At 43.3% G+C, this 22,928-nt stretch overlaps 1 protein-coding gene across 1 annotated transcript; it reads right to left on the minus strand.

The window, feature by feature from the left end:
- Window positions 1-2,844: 2,844 nt before the first annotated feature.
- Window positions 2,845-19,191, minus strand: LOC121866239 (uncharacterized protein PB18E9.04c-like; the record flags this gene model as incomplete). Its single annotated transcript, XM_042365851.1, has 3 exons — window positions 2,845-2,926; window positions 4,794-5,028; window positions 18,401-19,191. Coding segments are annotated over 3 exons (1,108 nt in total), but the record flags the coding sequence as incomplete, so codon positions are not given.
- Window positions 19,192-22,928: the final 3,737 nt, after the last annotated feature.

Consider the following 22,928-nt stretch of genomic DNA (forward strand, 5'->3'; position numbering starts at 1 on the left):
CTCTTTGATCCGGCCGTCTTATTATTACCCTGATGGAGCCTCTTATGTACTCTCCCCCTCCCCTGGGTCAACCATCACCTCTCCCCACACATACTCTCCTTTTTTTTATGTAAGCCTTCTCCTTGTCTTCCTCTTTGTTCCTCTTATCACTATTCTCTTTATATACTTCATCAGTGGTTCCTCCTGTTCATCCCTGACTTTCCTTCCCCAATTCCTTCCTCTCTTGCTCTTCCCATTCTCCGACAGTCTTTCTTTGCCCCTTGGCACTGTTCTCTTTTATATTCTCCCCCTCCATCTCCCTTCACACCCTTCTCTCTGTCTTATTCCTCTCCACAACTCTATCACACACACTCGCTCTCCCCTTACTGCTTCCTGCTCCCTCGAATTAATATAAATATAAAGACATACACGTGTGTGTGTGCTAAAATGAAACGTAAAGTAAAACTCTTCATGCATGCAAAATGAAAAGTTAATGATTTTGTATGAAAATTTAGCACTACAAACTTTCCCTCATCATATGGTATGATGCTCATAGACACTACAGTACAGCACAGCACAAAACAGCATCCTCGGGCAGACGAAGTATAAGTACAGTTGCCCCCACATGAACGTACCACGACCTGGGAATGTGTGAAGGCACAGGTAAGAGACGTGGCAAGCAGCACCGTGGATTGCCCTGTTTGACGGTTCCCCTTAGTTCAGTCCTAGTCACTCCACAACACTGCTGCATATCATAAACATATTAAACATCCATGTGATAAGTATTCTTCAGGATTGAGGTGTGGCCACGCAAACAGTGTAATTTTCTACTTCAAATCCAGTCTTTCAACCATAACTACAGCACTAGGTTGCCACATCTTGTACCTTGCCTTCACATACTCTCAGGTTGTGGTACGTTCATGTGTAGGTAACTGTACAACAAACAAACAACACGGTTAATACCACCACAACTTTCACTAACCAGTTCATTAACCCCTTCTGGCTTTAATAATGTAATTGTACCCAAAACAAAAATGACGCGACACTCATCAAAACGGAATTTCGAAGTTGCAAGGAGCAGCCAAACACCCAAGGGAGTTTAATCTGTAAGTTTACCATAAATCCTGGAACCTCTCGCACAATGAGGACTCCGCTGCAGCTACTGTGCGAAAGAACACAGTTGGCAAGGCTTGAATCTCGGTGAAAGGGATTAATACACTTGTTGTTTATGAAGAAACTCCGTGCCTGGGATTAACATTGTTCCAGAGGCCGAGTGGGGAGGCCAATGTTATTACTGTGCTGCGAAATTACATAGTAAGTTTATTCCGAATTATTTATATTTATACAATGATGACAAGAGTGAGTGAGTGAGTGAGTGACTGTGTTAAACATAGAAGAATATGCGTCTATGCGTAAATGCTAATGAACATGCGTGAGTGAGCGTTATACCCTACAGATGAATTTCATCACCTACTTGGAAAAGACTCAGCCTTCTCAACCAATGACTCACTGCACAACCTCACTCACCACCCCACCCACCCCTCACAGCCACGCTCTAACACGCCCGCTCACAAACGTAGGAAATAATTCACCCACCCGAACGTTTAAAGTAGTGCTGAGGATACTACTGCAAACATCATTGAGAGAAAGTAGTGTTTTCTTACTAGGTAGAGACACGACGACTGAGTGGATGCAGCGCTCGACTCCTATCCTGAAATCACTGGTTCGAGCACGGAGTATTCCCATCCCACTCCAATTGGTGCCCAACTTTTCAGATGTGGTAGAAAAGGCGGTCGAGTGCAATGCCGGCTATATCGTATCAGAGGCATAGTATAGTAGCAGTGGTGTGTGGTGGTGGTGGTGTGTGGTGGTGGTGTGAGGTGGTGGTGTGTGGTGTTGGTGTGAGGTGGTGGTGAGGTGGTGGTGGTGGTGAGGTGGTGGTGGTGGTTGTAATGGTGTGTTCTCGTAGTATTGGTGTGTGGTGCATTTCCTCACACACACTACACCCCCACACACACTACACCCCCACACACACACTACACCCCCACACACACACTACACCCCCAACACACACAGGAGCTATTGGTGAGTGTGGAGCCCCTGGCCAGTACTACAGACCTGGCGTGCGCTACCCCCTCACTCACGCTCCCAAGGACCCTCTCGTCCACTCCTCAAGAACTATCTCAGCCAACCGTGGGAGGAGCCTGGGGTGGGTGGATGGCGTGGGGGAGTATAGCAGGGAGGGGGGAGAAACCGGGGGTGGTTGGATGGTATGGGAGTGTGAGGGCATGTGGTGGGTGGGTGAGCCGCCAGACCTACCCATGTTGATATGGTTTACTACCCTGACGGTAGTTTGGGTGGTGCTGTAGTTTGCCAGGTGTTGGACAATATAACTATACAACTGATACAACATAAGTAGGCTTTATACATATACACCTAACTGAACACACTCCAGGTGGTTGGGAGAGAACGGGAGGAACTGGGGAGTGTGAGCCTACACCCAGGCCGGCCCTACATGCAGGCCGGCCCTACACCCAATCTCTATAGTGACTACCTTAGGCAGCACCTCCATTGTCAACTCACACCCCTCCTCCTCTCCATCCTCCTTCTCTTCCCCCATAACTAACAAATAAATACCTCAACGTTTATAAGAGTTCCCCATGTATATCTCTTTGTACACAGATATATGTGTGTACAAAGAGATATACATACATAATGTGTACACACACACACACACACGCTGTAACAAGTCTATTTTGCTAAAAAATTTTTTTTAAAGAGCCAACGAGAAAGACGTGTTTTATTAGGTAGACAGGAAGGACAGGCAGGACTCTTTGTTGGCGACGAAGGGTAGGTTGAACTTACGGCCTCAGTGTGGATGGGGTGAACGGCGAACAGCAGTGAGGCCACGAAGCTCGACAGCTCCGGCAGGAACATACTGCACATCCTGCAACATCAAAATCAACAGTAAATACAACATGATCGCAACGTTGGTTAATACACACAACATTCAACATCAATTCATCAAGGCAACATTATTTTATAGCGACATTAAGACCAGTTCTACCACACAAATATCACAGGTTAATGCAACACTGAACAATTCTGCAACAGAGTTTTAATTCTATACAATGCTCAATTCTGCAACGCTTTAATCTATCATCCCTGACAAGCTATATTATATGTTGAAACAGTAACGATTTATGTATCAATAAATATATAAGCCGCTAATATTTTATTCTAAGTATGTAACTTTACCCAACGCACGCTATCACCACCCACCACACTCTCCCTTTAATCACCCAGCACGCTATCACCACCACCCACACTCTCCCTTGTAATCCTTGCCACTATCACACCACCGCCACTCTCCAACACCATCTTAACCTGCACTATCACCACCACCCACACTCTCAACACACAATCACCAGCATACTATCACCCTACCACTCCTCAACACCGTCACCCAACTTTGCGCTATCCACCCACCACCACACTCCCTCCGCACCGTCCCCAGCACACTATCTACCACCACTCTCAACACCGTCACCATTTTCTCCACCCACCACCACACTCTCCAGCACCGTCACCCAACACGCCTATCACCACCACCTCCTCAACACCGTCCCCAGCACACACTATCACCACCCACCACACTCCTTCCGTCCCCAACACACCTCCACCACCACCCACTCTCTCCAACACCGTCCCCCAACACTATCACCTGCCACGCACTCTCCAGTAGATTTCCTAACACAATGCACACCACCCACACCACTAACCTCCCACCACCCCCACCACCTGCCTCACCACCCACCACCCCCACACCACTAACCTCCCACCACCCCCACCACCACTAACCTCCACCCACCACACCACCCCCCCACCACCCACTAACCTCCACCACCCCACCACCACTAACCTCCACCACCACATGTCCACCATCAACCTTGCCCTCCCCCACCCATCGCCTTCCCCACACAACAAAATTCAAGGTTAAAAAAAAAGTAAAAAAATAAATCCCAGAATCTTGTGAATTAAAGGGATTACAATTTCGTGACTCCTCGATCATATTCTAAATTCAGAATAAAAGTCATCCTGAGCTTATAATCCTCTCTATGTTGAAAAGGCAACTCGCTCTGTTAAAATATTCATATTCTTTTACGAAGCTTTAGTTTAAAAGCCTATCTATAATAAATGACTCGTATCAATTAACTTTGTGATTTTTTTTGCGGGGGGTATGTGATTTTTTATTTATTTATTTATTTTGAAATTGTTGTTTGTAAAATTTTCATAATGCGAGAATATTATATATATATATATTTTTTGTGGGTTGGTTTATTTGACCTATATAACTGAAGAACTAGAATTTTTATTTATATAATTGAAGAACAAGGCCAACCTAAACCAATAATAATTGAATAACATTATAACAAGTCTTCCTACCCATTACAAGTGAAGAACAACAAGACCTTTTATCAAACAACTGAAAAACATTAACAATACCAATGTAATCAAAGAACAGCATAACATAACCTAAATCTACCTGAACAAACGCAGAACACGATAACAACACCTAACAAATAATAAATGATGATCAATGCAGAACACAATAATAGCAAGACCTAACAATAACAAAAGATGAACAAAAGCGAGGTATTGACCCCCCCCCCCTCCCCCTCCCACCAGAACCATCCATGCTACTACGGCTGCCATGAAGGACAAATCGACTTATCAAATCCATTACAAACCTCAATGCTAAAATACAAACAAACTTGTACCTCGATGTGACGATACAGAGTTGGCAGCATTACGGACGGGGGTAAGTGGGAGCCTTGAGGGACGCTGTGACGGGGGTAAGTGGGAGCCTTGAGGGACGCTGTGACGGGGGTAAGTGGGAGCCTTGAGGGACGCTGTGACGGGGGTAAGTGGGAGCCTTGAGAGACGCTGTGACGGGGGTAAGTGGGAGCCTTGAGAGACGCTGTGACGGGGGTAAGTGGGAGCCTTGAGAGACGCTGTGACGGGGGTAAGTGACAGCCTTGAGGGACGCTGTGAATGACCAATAGATAATTATATATGCATCAATGAGACGAACAATGATCCTTAATGACAACAATTAGATTATATTTCTGAAGATTTTTAATTAATCAAGGTTTATTTAGTAATAAGTTAATAAATAATAAATATACTGGTGATAATAATACGAATATTTTTATTGGATGATTCACTCGCTGGTAGAGAACCGCTTATAATTATTTGTGATACAAGTATATTACTGTATTATTGGTGGGTTGTGTAATTTCAGTAATATTTTTATTGATATCTCTCTCTCTCTCTCTCTCTCTCTCTCTCTCTCTCTCTCTCTCTCTCTCTCTCTCTCTCTCTCATTCTCGCGTTTATTGTCTCATAAATAAGGGTTATATTAGCGAAACTCCAGGGTTACCAGCAAGGGAATCACCTCACCTCACCTCCAGAAGGAAAGACGAAATAAGACGCATGAGATATAGTGTGCGACGCCCTCCCTAAAAAAAAAAATAAAAGATAAATTAAATAATCCGATTACCTACGTCCAATACGGAATTACTCGCGTGTTAAGCCGATGTTACACCTGTGCCGACACCTGCACCATGACACCTGTACCATGACCTTACCTCCTGTGGCATTACCTGACCCTGACATCCTGGTACCAAAACCTGAACCAGAGAGAGAGAGAGAGAGAGAGAGAGAGAGAGAGAGAGAGAGAGAGAGAGTGTGTGTGTGTGTGTGTGTGTGTGTGTGTACAACCATATTAATAAAAACAAAAGTAAAAAACAAAAAAACAAACAATCCCTCAAACGTCAAAAATAAATATCAGTCAGATCAACAAGAGACGAACAACAGACGAAACAAAAGCAAACAAATACAAAAGACGAATAAAAATAACAATACAAAATAAAATCACCACCAAAAAGGCACAGCAACGACAAAGGAATAATTAAACTGGACGAAACTAACAGAAAAAAAAATCACCCGGGTATGGTGCTTCACTTTAGCAATACGGAGTCAACTATATTTAAATAGAATCAGGATTAGGGAGCCACCAGCAACCATTCTATTAGATTAAACCAAGCGAGGGAGCCAGCCAGCCCCGACCACCAACACCACCCCTCCACTACAATGTTCTACCTCCCACAGGTATATATACTGTATATATATGGCCTTTCCACAGGTGTATATAGATGTATATGACCCTCTAACAGATGTATATGACCCGTTCACAGGTGTGTACAGATGTTTATGACCCTCCAACAGGTATAAAAGGTCTCTCACAAGTGTTAAATAGCTATACTTAGCCCTTCCACAAGTGTAAGTGTACATGGCCCTCCAACAAGTGTAAGTAGGTGTACATGGACCTTACAACGATGTATGTGAAGAGAGATGCGGGAAAGGAAGAAGATACACGAGAAGGGCGCAAACACTTATTGGGAGGGAAAGGGAGGAGAGAAGAGCAGTACTGGAAGATGAGGGGAGGGAGGAAGGGGAGGAAGGAGGAGGAAGGAGGGAGGAAGAAGGAGAGGAAGGAGAGGGGAGGAAGGAGAGAGGAGGGGGGGAGGAAGGAGGAAGGAGGAAGGAGGGGATGAATGCATAGAAGGAGGTGAGAAGGAATGAAAGGGAGGAAGAGAGAATAGGAGGGATGGGGGAGGGAGGGGGGAGGAGAGAGGGAGGGAGGAGGGAGGGGGAGGATGGGAGGGAGGGAGGAGTCTCTTTTCATTAGCATAGGTTCTTCCTCTCCCTGGCTTGTATAATTAAAGGCGTTCGGTATCCTAATTGGAATATTTTAAAGGCATTCTCAATGTAAATAGCCAGAATCTGCCAACTTGACTGTGAAAACAAAAAAGTCCCGCATTACCGCCCATTTTTTCGGGAAGGGGAGGCCTTTTTCTTTTCCTTTTTTTTTTACCCAGCGAAAATTTTCTCTTCATTCGCAAATTTCTTTTCCGGAGGTTTGAAAAGGTAGCCTTTTTTATTTTCTCTTCTTGCTAATTCTTGTAATTAATTAAGTTCGTGTTAGTCCACTTTATACGCAAGTTTTTGATGAGGAATTTTATAATATTTTTTCCTATTTATTCTCTTACATTTACTATATAGTTTCCTTCGTTTTATTGCTTTTAACGCCAAGTATTTTATTTTATTTATTTTCGTGTTATTTCATTTGTACTACATGACTTTTTTTTTTCTTTGGTTATTTTTGCTTTTCTGTCTTATGCGATATTTTTAATTTCTTTGACGGGATTTTTTCTTCATTATGGTAGATTTTATAATTTTCTGTGAATCAGTATTTTCTTTTCTAATAAACACAGATTTTTGGCGTCATAACTACCCTCCTCCTCTTCTTCCTCCTCCTCGTCTCTCTAACTCTTGACTGAAAATGTTCCAAATCTTGACTGAAAATGTTCCAAATCTTGACTGAAAATGTTCCAAATCTTGACTGAAAATGTTCCAAATCTTGACTGAAAATGTTCCAACTCTTGACTGAAAATGTTCCAACTCTTGATTAAAACTATTTTAACTCTTGACTGAAAATGTTCCAACTCTTGACTGAAAATGTTCCAACTCTTGACTGAAAATGTTCCAAATCTTGACTGAAAATGTTCCAACTCTTGACTGAAAATGTTCCAACTCTTGACTGAAAATGTTCCAACTCTTGACTGAAAATGTTCCAAATCTTGACTGAAAATGTTCCAAATCTTGACTGAAAATGTTCCAAATCTTGACTGAAAATGTTCCAACTCTTAACTGAAAATATTCCAACTCTTGATTAAAACTATTTTAACTCTTGACTGAAAATGTTCCAACTCTTGACTGAAAATGTTCCAACTCTTGACTGAAAATATTCCAACAAGCTCCAGCAATACAAAACCATTTTAACGTAAATACTTCCCTCTGACCTTTGTAACTTAGCAGAAAAAATCTTAGTTTTTCACGAGTTTCCCCTCCTTCCCTCCCTCTCTCCCGCTCTCTCTATTGGCAGTCTTCCCTCCCTCCCTCTCTCCCTCCCGACCTCCTCTCTCCTTCGGCACCCTTCCCTCTCTCCCTCCCTCTCTCTATTGGCAGCCTTCCCTCCCTTCCTCCTCTCTCCCTCTACAGCAGTCCCTCCCTCCCGACCTCCTCTCTCCTTCGGCACCCTTCCCTCTCTTCTCCCTCTCTCTATTGGCAGGCAGCCTTCCCTCCCTCCCTCCCGACCTCCTCTCTCCCTCAGCAGCCGTCCCTCCCTCCTCCTAAACCCTCCACTCACTCACTCTCTCCCGGGTATTCCCCAGCACAACACGACTGTAAATATCACATCGTCGTTTCATAAGCCATTCTTCACTCCAACGCTGCCTGAATACTCAAATATTCCTACGTTCACTTTCCTTCCTTCCCTCCCTCCCTCCTTGTCTCCCTACTTCCCTTGGCAGTAGGTCCCTTCCTAAAGTTGTTTGTGATATTAAAAGAAATGTGATAACTGCAAAGGAGAACATCTTTCGTATTGAATTTGTGTGGATTCCGTCCCATGTTGGAATTAGGAGTCATAACCGTGTTGATAGACTGGCCAATGAGGCATGTAAGAACGGAAATGTTGTCCAATATTGTAGTTAAAAACATACAAGTCAAAATCATGAACTCTGATCTAGAAGAACTGAGAAATGCACAGAGACCTGACAGTTGCAGCATTACTAAATATGACAAATGTTGTGACAAGAGGTACCGGTATGGCTAGCACAAGGACAGAACCAGACAATGTGATGTAGTCGTGGCCAGAATTAGGCTATGGTACAGACACATCGGGCAAGTTAGTAACGCTGTACCCATACCGGAACACTCAGCATGTAAACTTTGTGATAAACCTCTAAAGCATAACATTTGAACATAACATTATTGAATGTGGGAGTGTCAAAGACTTCAGGCCACCTGGTTTATTGTATCATGAACTATGTAATGACTACAGTACATTGAATCAAGACCCCTTGAGTACATTCTGTCAGTCTATCCTAAATTTGCTAGTCCACACTAATTAGTCCTAAAATAGAATATGACTTCTACTGTCTCTGAACAACTGTCCTGCGTGGCAGTGAACAGTGATATCACCCACATGACCTATATATACTGTTAATGAATATGATCTATTTCTTTGTGTACGAACCTCTGTCCTGCGTGGCAGTGAACAGTGATAACACCCTCAGTGTTAAGACCTGACTGAATTACTCAGAATAGGAAAATTATACTTCAAGCTTTGTCAATAAAGTTGTTAAATTAAAAAAAAATCCCTACTTCCCTCCCTCCCTGCCTCCCTCTGACTTTAGACAAACAAATAACCCGCAGACTAGAACCTCGATATGATGTCAAGTTACATTAAGTGACTATCCTGATGTTGTCTTTAGTCAAATTTCTTGTCAAGGAAGATATAGTGACTTATGAAGACACACACACATACATACACACAAATCTCTCTCTCTCTCTCTCTCTCTCTCTCTCTCTCTCTCTCTTGTTAGTCCTCTAAACATTAGTGGTTCTCAACGCTGATTCTCCTATTCATATTTTCCAATTACTTCAGTTTTCATTTACTGTCGATTACCGAAGGAGGAGACGAGAGTAAGAGATAATACAAGTCTCTATTCAATCTCCCCCAGTCTCTCCATCTCCCCCAGTCTCTCCATCTCCCCCAGTCTCTCCATCTCCCCCAGTCTCTCCATCTCCCCCAGTCTCTCCATCTCCCCCAGTCTCCATCTCCCCAGCCCTCCACCTCCCCAGTCTTCCACTCCCAGTCTCTCTCCACCTCCCCAGTCTCTCCATCTCCCAGTCTCCATCAGTCTCCATCTCCCCAAAGGCCCTCCATCTCCCAGTCTCCATCTCCCCCAGCAGTTCTCCATCTCCCAGTCTCCACCTCCCCCCAGTCTCTCCATCTCCCAGTCTCTCCACTCCCCCAGTCTTCCACCTCCCCGGTCTCTCCACCCTGGCTTCCACCTCCCAGTCTCTAATTCTCCCCAGTCTCTCCACCCCCAGTCTCTCCTCCGCCTCTCCACTTCATCAGTAATTACCTGGCCATGCTTTAATTAGTGTCGTCACAGGTACAGGCAATAAAGCACCACTTATCAAGCCCTCTTGTTTGTACTGTATTAAATATCGCTTTTTTTTAATAGGGTCATATCCTCTAAGGTCAATCTATATCTGAACTTTGACCTGTGACCCTCCGCTGTGCCTGTTTATCAAATAAGAATATTGACCCAAGATCAGCATACTGTAGGGTCGTCTTCTGTGTACTGTCGTGTTATTATTCACAGACCATTAATATGACTACGAATTCCCAGATAAATTTACAGTTGTCTCTGTTGTTTCAGCGCTTACAGTTGATAGCCCTGACAAGACAATAACTAACCCAATCAACCAATCCTGAATGAATTCGATTCACATCACAATCTTAATATAATCAGTAATTAATAATAACCAACGTTCACTAACTTAAACTTCCCTCATTAAATAAATTGTAATCTTCAGGTGAAATACGCTATGCTATGTAATCTTCAGGTGAAATACGCTATGCTATGTAATCTTCAGGTGATCCAATATACTGTACATTATCATCACCAAAAAGATAAAACAGTAAATATATTTCCCTTTATACTTAATTTATAATATACTTCAACAGCAGGAAGTATAGGGATATATATCATCTGTGACTATATAAGTATATAAACACGTCACAGCTCTCTCTCTCTCTCTCTCTCTCTCTCTCTCTCTCTCTCTCTCTCTCTCTCTCTCCACCAGTCGCTCCACTCTACCTCTCTCATATTATCCTTTTGGTGATGCAAATCCCAAGATGGGGCCGCTGATACTCCCTGACACACTATTCTTTATACAACCTTCCTGACACAGCCTTCCTGACATACTTAAAAAAAAAAGTTATTATTATTATTCCCTCTATCATTAATATTATCATTATATTATTACTATTAATACCTCTACCATCATCTCCAAACACACGAGAATATAATCGGTTTTGCTTCGCTGGTTGTCGGAGCTGGAGACTTGTGTGTACGTTAAGGTTGGTGGAGCTGTGAAACATATTGACAGCACCTCTGATCTCCCGCTGGGAAATATTTTACACACCAAAATATCCTTTTGCCTTCTCCACCACCGTCAATACTACCACCATTATTGCCACCACTACCACTATTGTCACCGCTACTACCACCACCATCAACTTTACCAATACCACCGACACCACTATAACAACTATTACGATCACTACCATCGCCACTACCACCATTATCAACACTACTACCACCACCACCATCGCTGCTTCCTCCTGCAAAATTCAAAGGTTATGCTCCAATGTGAAAATGTTACGACCAATACTGAAATATTGTGGAGGTGTTTTGCTATTGGTTTATTTTTCGTTTTGTTATGTATAAAAATAAAGTAAAATATTAAAGTGATATATTGTAAAAATAAAACTTTGGTTAATGTTTATTTTTGGTTTTTGTTTAATGAATATAGTAAAAATTAGTATAGAAATCCGCATTTTTTTTAAGGATATATTATAAAAAATTCACGTAAATAGTGATTTATTATGAAGGCCTTTTATTGATGCTTCCTTTTTCTGTTATATTTATGGATAAATTAAGAAATAAATAATGAAAATTTTGATTTTTTAAGTATATTGTAATAAAATAAATTTGTATTAAATTATAAAGTATAGATAAAGTACGTAAAAAATTTAACAAGTATTTTTAGGCGGATGGATAAATTTGGGAACAAAGAGAGAATACATAAAATTATTTTTAAATTATTTTCTCTTTATTAAACTCACGAATCAAAACAAAAACAAGAAGAAACTGCTGAGAATGATGAGAGCATTTGAGTCCCTAATTTTTTCTTCTTTTTCTATAAATTCTGTAATAAAGACAAAATAAAATTAACAAAATCTAAACATGTATTTCGATTTAGTTTTTCTTTTAATGAAATATAAAAAAGTACTGAACATAAAAAATAGAAACTTTTAGTTTTATTTTTTATTTGGGAATCAAGTAAAAAAAATACCATTTTTTTTTCGGATTAAGAAGAAACGCAAAACAAATTATGAAGGCGATGTTTTATCTGCGTCTTTTTTTTATTTTAGTCTTGTTTATTTTTTAGAATTTTTTATTTTAGTCTTGTTTATTTTTTAGAATAACTTAGAAAAATTATATAGGGATATGTAAAAAAAAAATTATTCTTTAAAATAAAAATTAAAATAAATACTTTTCTTTATCTGTTACATTCTGCAATATCAACATGCAACGAAAAGGAAAAAAAATACTACATGCTGTTTTTTGTATGAATTCCATTACAGTGTTTTTTAAAATAAAGTCAAAATTTACAATTACAAATTATTATTTCTTTGTAACGTTAATGAGAGCGGTTATAATAACATGGTGATGAGAATACAAAAACACCACTACAGTACTGTTTTAACTCTTGGTTACAGGGTACAGTTGGTTTAGGATTAATGTTAATGAAAACGAAATACAGAGAAAATGTAAAGCTGATTGGTCTACTTCCGCTTAAGCTTAACATAACGGTCTAGTTTTCCTTCCTGATTGGTTGTCTTGTTAAAGCTGGTATAACGAAATAGCTTTCCTGCTAAATCAAGCATAATGACCTAGTTAAATTTTTTGATTGGCTCCATTCCGCTTAAGCTTCCATAACGACATATATTCCTTTCCGAGTGGTTGTTTCTGTTAAGGCTAGTACAACGAAACAGTTCTCCTTCCTAATTGGCTGATTCCCAGTGCAGCTTATGACGTAATGACCCTGTTCACCCATTCCTGTTCTCCACCACTTTAGATAGAGGACCCTGGTGAGGTTTCTACTGGCTAGTTTAGAACACGAGGTTTCACTCATACAGTGGCAGTATTTAGAGCTTTACTTTGTTTTATACGATAACATTTGAGCGATTTTACAGCTGAGTTTTTAGGTCTATTTTTATTTTTGTTCATATTTTTAGCAAATTTCGTTTTTTTTTTAATTTTGGGCTCAAAGAGGAAATTTGCAGGTGTCTCTTTTTATCAAATCTTAATTTGTTTTCATTTTTGTTTTGATAAAATGCTCGAGGAATTTGTCTAAAAATGTTATTTTTCTGCTTTTGGTTTAATGAAAACATTAGTATATTTTCTATGTCTTATGCTTTTACGTTTAATTGTTATGAATAAAGAGAACAAATTTTCTTGTTTTTCTTCAATTATTAATTTTTTATTTTAATTTTAATGAACGGTTTTTAACGTGTTTTGAAGTAATATAAATAATAGCAACTCCGAGAATAACAACTTTTGTTCATCCTTCAAAATGCTGCACCTTACACACACACACACACACACACACACACAGCCTCGTACCGACTCTACATGCTTTGACGACTCAGGTCACTTGGGGCACCCACGCCAGAGCTGAGGACTATCTACAACGCATTTATTCTCCCTAAATTAACGTATGCGTCACCAGCCTGGTCGTCTTCTCTCAACTCTACCCAACAACGTCAGCTAGAGAAGGTACAGAAGAGGGCCTGCAGAATCATGCTCGGCGCAGACTACTCCGGCTACACCAACGCTCTCTCCACCCTGGAAATGCCATCCCTCAGTGACCTCCACCACCAAGCACTGGAAAGGTTTGGCAGCCAACTAATGCACCACCCTCGCCATCGCCACCTCCTGCCACCGGCAGCCCCCCACCCACCTCCCGCAGTCCTCCACTACAACAAAATTCAACCCATAAGAGCCCGCACCGATAGATATAAGAACAGTACCATCCCATCTATTGTTAAAATAATAAACAACTCCTGATTTATGTACTGTACAGACATGTAAATGTATTGAACGTATATTATTATGTCTAAATCACATGTAAGTTTGAATATACCGTTTAAACCCCACACAAAACTGTTTACTAGTTATTACATACATACATACATACATACATACATACATACATACATACATACATACACACATACACACATACACACATACATACACCAAATCACAGCCAAAACGAATAGAAGATTTGTGCAACAGAATAAACAAGAAGAAAATAAAACAGAGGAAGATCCCGAAATGAGAAACAATTCCAGGGCGGCAGAAGGGAGGGAGGGAGGGAGGGAGGGAGGGAGGGAGAGAAGGTGGTAAAGACAAAGAGCGTCCAATACACACTATCCCTCCCTCCATTGCCCCCCTCTCTCCCTCCTTCACCCCTCCCTCCTTCACTCCTCCCTTCCTCACTCCCTCTTCTTCCCTCCCTCCCACTGGATGAAAAATATGCCACCCACAACCCATTTCACTCTGACTGCACGCGCGCCGCCCCAATTGTATCGCAAAGCTTCCCTCGCAGAGATAAATGCGAGCGTAACTCTTAAGACCTCGCCGGCAAGTCCTAAGTTAAAACTTTGAACGTCACTCAAGAGCCAATTACAACAACTCGGGGCTCGAGGATCACCTTGTATAGCCAATTCCACTTTACTCTGATCGAAACACTTCTCGTATGTGTGTGTGTGTGTGTGTGTCTGTGTGTGTGTGTGTGTGTGTGTGTGTTCTAGGTGTCGTGTGTGTGTGTGTCTTAGTAAGCTGTGTGTGTAAGTATGGCGGGCGTGTGTGTGTGTGTGTGTGTAGCCGTGTGTGTGTGTGTCTTGTTGGTGTCGTGTGTGTGTGTGTGTGTGTGTGAGCTCCTTCTGAAGAGTAACGTAATCATTCTACCTTAAGTCACGCTATGCCCCGCACACGTTTTCTGGAGCCGAGAACATGAGTGACATGAACATTTTCTCTCGAGTCATATTCTTACTGTGCACACTGTGGACTCTGGGCACGAGAACATGACCTACAAAACATATCTCCAGTCATATCTACATAATATGTCCATCACAACAATATTCCTCATTATGAGAGTCAATCTAATAAACTTGAAGCTATATGTAACATGAACACACCTAATAGACTATCTCCTCTAATAGACTACTTCACGTCAACTACCACCACTACACGTCAACTAATAATTACCACACGTCTACTACCACCAGTACACGTCAACTAATACCACCATAACGTCAAATTACCACCAGTACACTAATAACACCACTACACGTAAACTACCACCACACTACACGTCAACTACCAATAATTACACGTCAACTAACACCACGACACGTCAACTACCACCACTACACGTCAACTACCACCACTACACGTCAACTACCACCACTACACGTCAACTACCACCACTACACGTCAACTACCACCACTACACGTCAACTACCACCACTACACGTCAACTACCACCACTACGTGTTCACTGTCACACCACCGCCTCTGTCGTGACAATAATGACAGGAATCATCATCATCGGATCTGACGTGACAGCGATGAAGATATATACTGACAAGACCAGCGATAACTGATGACAGAAAAAATAGTCAATCCTTCGTTTGATCAAGAGGTTAATCCGGTCATTATCCCTCGCGCTCCCCAGCATTAACCTGCAAATTCTCGTCCATCAATCATCATTTTCATTCGGGCTTTTCTTTTTTTTTTTCCTTTTCTTCTAGAATATAAATTGGTCGGGAGGGAGACAGAGATGAGTCGGGCTGACGTCCCACAAAGTCCAGTGAAATTGTAATGGAGGAGAGATGTCTCCTTGCTGACGTGACCATCACCATAAATTACGACACAAATTGCTGGATAACGCCGGGAAAAGTCACCAACCTGTTAACTATAAACTTATACCGTGTATGTGTGTACTTTATAAATAAATATATATATATATATATATATATATATATATATATATATATATATATATATATATATATATATATATATATGATAATGTTGCTATTAAATTGTGAACTGCAACACCACGAGGTGACGTTACAATGGATGCAACACCCATTAATTTCTACAGTTTGTTCAAATAAAACATCATGCATACTCTAATCAACGTTGCAGAGAAAACAGTTAGGAGCAATTATCGTGTAGCTCTGACACTGTGCCCTCGCCTCCGTCCACTCTATTTGCCACGCCTTTAATTTACATCCCAATGGACACGGCTTAAAATGGCTGTCCACCGGATTAGAGTGACACGAAAGACGACCATTTACAATACCCTCGCAGCATCGCAGTTTGGAGAAGCCAGTGCTCGTTCATGGTCTTAATTACAGGGGTATAGAGCACTCTTAATTATCACAGATCCTGCTGGGTAACAGAGCCACCACCCACAACCTGCCACCACTACCCCAGGCTGCTACTAACATTCCTTGCCTGTCACCACTACCCCTTTTCTGCCACTATCACCGCTAACCACCAATACTACCATCCACCACTACTACCACCCACCACTACTACTACTATCACCCCCTACTACCACTACCAAACACCCCCAAGACTATCATCCCCAACTACCACCATCACCCGCCACTGCCGTCAATGACACACACACACACACACACACACACACAAACACACACACACGTTCTTCACATTTCCTACAAAGCAATTACCAGCTCGTTGGATCTCGGAGTCACAGGGAACTAACGGGCGCGAGACGAAATATCAAACGACTGCAGACTGATAAGAAACGCAAAATAGACCATTGCATTGGAAATTTGGCGCGCATCAAATATTCATGGGAGCGAAAACTCAAAGGTCGCGCTCCTGGTATGCAGTGAAGGCTTCCATCTTGCTTCTCCCCCCACTCCTCCTCCTCCTCCTCCTCTTGCTGTTTCTATACACCCATTCCTTACGCTTTTCTTCTTCCCTTCTCCTCCTCCTCCTTCTCTTCTTAATATACTGTTTCCTTTCGTTTCCTCCTTCCCTTTTCCCTTCCTTTTTTTTTACTCTCCCCCTTCCTTTATCTCCAACCTCTCCTCCTCCTCCACCAATAATTATTTCACCTTTCCTTCCTCAATAATTCCTTCACTCTTCTTTCCTCCTCCTCCTCCTCTTCCTGTTCATCCTTCCAGATCCTCCTCCTCCTCTTCAATCACCCTTCCTCCAAGGCTCACATATAACACCAGTACTTCAGCCAAAAGTCAATCACGTTTTTTCCTCGCTTAACTCTTCCATCTAATAGCCAGAGATCTTCCTCCCCTCCCTCTTCATCCCTCACTCTCTCATCTCCATTTCTCCCTTCCAGCCCTAAAACCTCTCTCTTTCTTTCCTCCTTTATCGTATTATTATTCCCTTCCTTGCCTTCCTCCCTTCGCTTCTAGCTCTTTCTACACATACCCCTTCCCTTCCATTAGTCCTCCACCCCTTCCCTTCCATTAGTCCTCCACCCCTTCCCTTCCATTAGTCCTACACCCCTTCCCTTCCATTAGTCCTCCCTTGTCTTCTCCCATTCTATTTAATTTTCCCCTTTTATCTCCCTTTCTTTTCTCCTGACCACCTCCTCCCCCCTTCCATTTATCCTTTCCCCCATCCCTCCACTCTGCCACAATTCCTCCCTCTCCTTCTTCCCTCTACTCTTCCTCAAAACCTTTCCTCCTCCCCCCCCTAATAATTGTCAACAAACCAACTCAACGACTGACAACTGCAAAATCCCCAGCCCACTAATCTGATCATACCTGTGTTTCTTTTATGTACCATGGGTGATGCCTCTCTCCCTTGCCTCCCTCTTCTGCCTCCTCTCCCCTGCCTCCCCTGTCTCATCCTCAACACTTCCCCCCCTCTATCTCTGCTACTAACAGGTATCAGGTAGACGTACTCTCTCTCTTAGTCCCAAACATCAAGGAAAGACGTACGGTACTCTGTGGTTAAGTAAACAAAGTAAAATATAGCCAATACCTTATATTGATTTACGTTAAGAAATATATAATATTACCTTCACTTATAACCTGTGTTACTTAAGACGGACCCAAACTTAAGACATCAAATTTACTTTAGTTTAATTATTCAAACGTTAAATACTCACACTTATTTATATCTTCAGTCCTACTTGAGACTAATTACCTGAGACGGTGGGTAGGAGGGTTGAGGAGGGTCCAGTATTTGTTGGTGTTAGAAAATAAAGACTCTCTCTCTCTCTCTCTCTCTCTCTCTCTCTCTCTCTCTCTCTCTCTCTCTCTCTCTGAGGATGTGTTACGGGGTATGTGACGGGGTGTAACAGGGGTGTTTTGGGTTGTGACAGGGGCGTGACAGAATTGTGATGGGGTGTGACGGGGAGTGACGGGGGTTCGATCGAGCTTGACGGGGCTGTAATGGGGCATGACGACGCCGTAATTGGGTGTGACGGGATTGTGATGGGGCGTAACGGGTGTGATGGGGCGTGACAGGGGTGAGAGGAGGCGTGTCGGGAGTGGGTTGGGGCGTGACGAGGTGTGTCGGGGGTGTGATGGGGTGTGACGGGAGCCAACACTGAGGCACTAATCATAACACTCTACCCGACACGCCCTTCTTAACCACCGTCACGCAGACTGACACAGGGCAATGACGGCGTGGACAGTGACGGCGTGGGACAGTGACGGCGAGGGACAGTGACGGCGAAGGACGGTGACGGCGTGGACGGTGACGGTGACGTGGACAGTGACGGCGTGGGACGGTGACGGCGAGGACAGTGACGGCGTGGACAGTGACGGCGAAGGACAGTGACGGCGAGGACAGTGACGGCGAGGACAGTGACGGCGAGGACAGTGACGGCGAGGACGAGGCGTGGACAGTGACGGCGAGGACGGTGACGGCGAGGACAGTGACGGCGTGGATAGTGACGCGAGGACAGTGACGGCGAGGGACAGTGACGGCGAGGACGGTGACGGCGTGGACGGTGACGGCGTGGGACAGTGACGGCGAGGACGTGACAGTGACGGCGAGGGACAGTGACGGCGTGGACACGTGACGGCGAGGACCGGCGAGGGACAGTGACGGCGTGGACAGTGACGGCGACAGTGACGGCGTGACGGTGACGGCGAGGACGGCGTGAGTTGACGATAGTGACGGCGAGTGACGGCGTGGACGGTGACGGCGAGGACGTGACGGCGCGGTGACGACGTGACGGCGTGAGTGACGGCGTGGACGGACGTGACGGCGTGGAGGTGACGGCGAGGACAGTGACGGCGTGAGTGACGGAGGGACAGTGACGGCGTGGACGTGACGGCGAGGCGACAGTGACGGCGTGGACGGTGGGACGGCGAGGACAGTGACGGCGTGACGATAGTGACGGCGAGGACAGTGACAACTGACGGCGTGGATGTGACGGTGACGGATTGACAACAAAGATGAAGTGAAGAAGGCTGGCAGTGCCAATCGTCCAGCTCTGAGTTAATAAGTGTCTAGGTCCTAGGAGAACACACACACACACACACACACACACACACACCTTTGTATGAACCCAAGTACTTTATCAGCCTTGTTTCGAGCAAATACACATTGTTGACTTGATTCCTACTTATCATTACTCCTAAATATTTCTCACAGTCGGAATTCTCTATAACATCATTGTTCATCTGGTATCTGGTTTTTCTGTTTACATCTTTTAGACTAAGTACTTTACATGGCCTCAGTTCGCGTATGTGAAGGACCTCTATTTCTACACTCTAAGTAAACGACCATTAGGACTGTGCACCATTAGGACTGTACACCATTAGGACTGTGCATTATTAGGAATGTGCACCATTAGGATTGTGCACCATTAGGACTGTGCACCATTAGGACTGTGCACCATTAGGACTGAAATCCACTTTCAGTCACCTGGTCACACTTATCTTCACCTACAGTCAATATGACGCACCTTACGAGACCTGCCGTTAACTTCACCAGAAGGTTCTTGCTCGTACTGCCAGGTGACCAGGGTAATGGTCTGGATACACTACCTATACATATTTCCTGTTGAAAAAAAAACCTTAACTTCTCTCTACTTCCCAACTCCATGTTCGTCTATTTTATTCTATCTCTGTAGTTATCTTTATTATCTCCGTGCCTCTCATCCGGTCATTCTCTGTCTCCATTCCCTACCTCCGTAACCTGTCCGTCCTCAGAGTGTGGTTGCAGTAACCCTCCACTACATAATCGAGGAGGTTGGGTGGCAACACACGTCACCTTACTGGGGGCCGGTAATGCCAAAGACCCCGGCCCAGATGAGAGGCGGTGCTAAGTGACCCTTGGCAGCATAGAGCCAGCCAGCCACTGCGAGCCAGCCAGCCACTGCACGCCACCCGTCACCCAGGACCGCTACCTACCCGGCTCCTCCTCATAAAATTTTAAACTTACGATCCCCGTTGGAGCACTGACAATTAAACATTTAACCTGCAGACTAAAAAAACCGACAAATGGAACTTTATGTCTTGTCTAAGCTGTATAACCGACACACGGCTCCTTAACACTGCAGCCCCGGGACCGACGTTTGGACTTTTATACACACGCTACAGCACACCGTCCACAAGTGAACCATCACCACCCTACAGCGCCTTCTGCATATAAACCTAAATCTGAGCCTCACTACAGCCCGGCAAATTTATATTCTGATTATTAAGAAAAAATATACAGCATATACTTTTTGAGGGGAAGGGTTTAAATAATATTAGCGGTTGATTTACTTGTATACAGTATAATGAACGTCAAGATATCACCCAAGAAGTTCATTAAGACCAGGTGCAGGAGCCAGGTAAAGACTTCTGTGGAGTTAATATACCTCTTAAACCAACAATGTTTAGCCTCTCTTTATCTCCGTGTTATGTTCCCCCTCTGTACAAGTCTGTTCTGTTTATGTACCGGTTTCATTCAGAGTTATTAAGGGGGAATAATTTATTACTACTGATGTTACCTTCAAAGTATTAGTTAGCTTCGACCGACAGATAATTACCAGGGCTTCTGGCCGGGTTTAAGTGGATCACCTGAAGAATATGCACCCCATCCTATTCTATAAGAATATTAAATACCCTAGTACTAACCTAACCTAACCTAACCTGACCTGACCTGACCTGACCCTAACTTAACGGAACACTAAGTTGATTAACCTAACTCCAGGTAGCATTAAGGTGGTTAATCTTCAGGTGATCAAGTACATGACGTGCACACTATGTACACCGTGTACACTGTAGCTACATACTGTAATGACATCTCCTTTACGTTGGAATTTATGGCTCCCGAATGAAACACCGTGTACAAAATAAACTACTGAATCCGTGTACAACAATCCACTTAGTACACGAACAGTTTACATCAATCCACCTGGTACATGAACAGTGTGCAATATGAGCCGTATTATCCACTGGTAATAAAGTTGATGACATTTCTCACTGTCTAATGGAACAACGGTCTACAAACATCACACAAAACCTTTTACTCAGACCCTGTACATCACTCCCCCAAGGTCCATCAACACTATATAATTCACACATCATCCATACTGTACACCAACACTGTACACCACACTCACCATCCTCACTGTACACACACACACACACACTTGGCCAGTTCCTACATAAACAGTAAACACTTCGTCTATAAATTAGGGTCAGACGCCGGAAAGTTTTAATGATGTACATAAATTTGTATCATGATAATTAGTGTCCAGAACATTGTACAAGTTGTAATAATCCAGGTTTAGGTGTACGGCAACGCATGAGGAGGTGGAACAGGTGGAGGCGGAGGAGGATATGATAGAGGAGAAGGTGGAGGAGGTGGTGGAGGAGGTAGTGGAGGTAGAGGAGGAAGAGGTGGTGGTGGTAGAGGAGGAGGAGAGTAGGACCCATTCTCTCCACACCTGAAACCCATTCCACCACAAACTGTATAGGGATCTCACACACACACACACACACACCTGACCCGCACACCTGAACGCCCACACCTGAACGCCCACACCTACACAGCCCACACCAACCTCACCTCATCAATTTTACGTCCCACTATCAGTTTTCAGTTATTAGAATAAATTGACGGGTTCCACGGGCCCAGTGTATTCGCCTCACAAAGACCCTCATATACAAGTACACCTTACATTAAAACCTCCAATTACCTGTCAAGAAATCTCATGAGTATTATACAGTCTCTACCTTAACTGGAGACGCTTTAGTTAGTACGAGTTAGGAAATCAAATTGAATTAGAAGAGTTTGGCGTAAATTTACAATCACTAGGTAAATGGATCAATTGATAAGGAACCTCCCAGCTTACTTCACCGGTGAATTAACAACCACTAACGCTACCTGGGGGTTAGGTTAGGTTAGGTTAGGTTAGCCTTAGGATGGTTAATCTTAAGGTAAAGTATGTTCTAGTGGTTAATTTTCAGAAGATCCCAGGTAACTTTGCGTTGTAGGATTTGTGCCGTATAGGAGTGCTTTTATAAATACGCCTTTGATAAACCTAACCTAACCTAGCGTTACCTTAACTAAATCTAACCTAATCAAACCTAACTCTCCCAGGTAATATTGAAGTGTTTAATCATAAAGTGAAATAAGCCTGTGGGAGGGGAGGGTTAATCTTCAGGTGATCTAACGCCTCTGTCGACCATAATATACACAAAATATCCCACAACAACTACAGGTGAGCTCTGATTTTTATCGAAAAGTAAAAACTCTTTTTTTCCCTTTTGTCTTATGTCATCAGTAAGCTGCCAACACCCTCGTTATAGCCACCACTAAGCTGCCAACACCCTCGATATAACCATCACTTAGCTGGCACCACTCTCGTTATAACCATCACTAAGCTGCCACCACCCTCGTTATAGCCATCACTAAGCTGCCACCACCCTCGTTATAGCCATCACTAAGCTGCCACCACCCTCGTTATAGCCATCACTAAGCTGCCACCACCCTCGTTATAGCCTGAGCCAACACCCGGACACTGCCAACAGTCTCAGTGCAGTGGAGGAAGAGATCAAGAGACGTCAAGTGTTATGGAACTCACTCAATATTTATTCTTTGATATAAAATACAAATCCCGTCACGCCTCGTCTGTCTTCCTCCCGTCCCTCCCTG

Source organism: Homarus americanus, unplaced genomic scaffold (assembly GCF_018991925.1).
Source record: "Homarus americanus isolate GMGI-L3 unplaced genomic scaffold, GMGI_Hamer_2.0 scaffold40869, whole genome shotgun sequence".
Taxonomy (NCBI): domain Eukaryota; kingdom Metazoa; phylum Arthropoda; class Malacostraca; order Decapoda; family Nephropidae; genus Homarus; species Homarus americanus.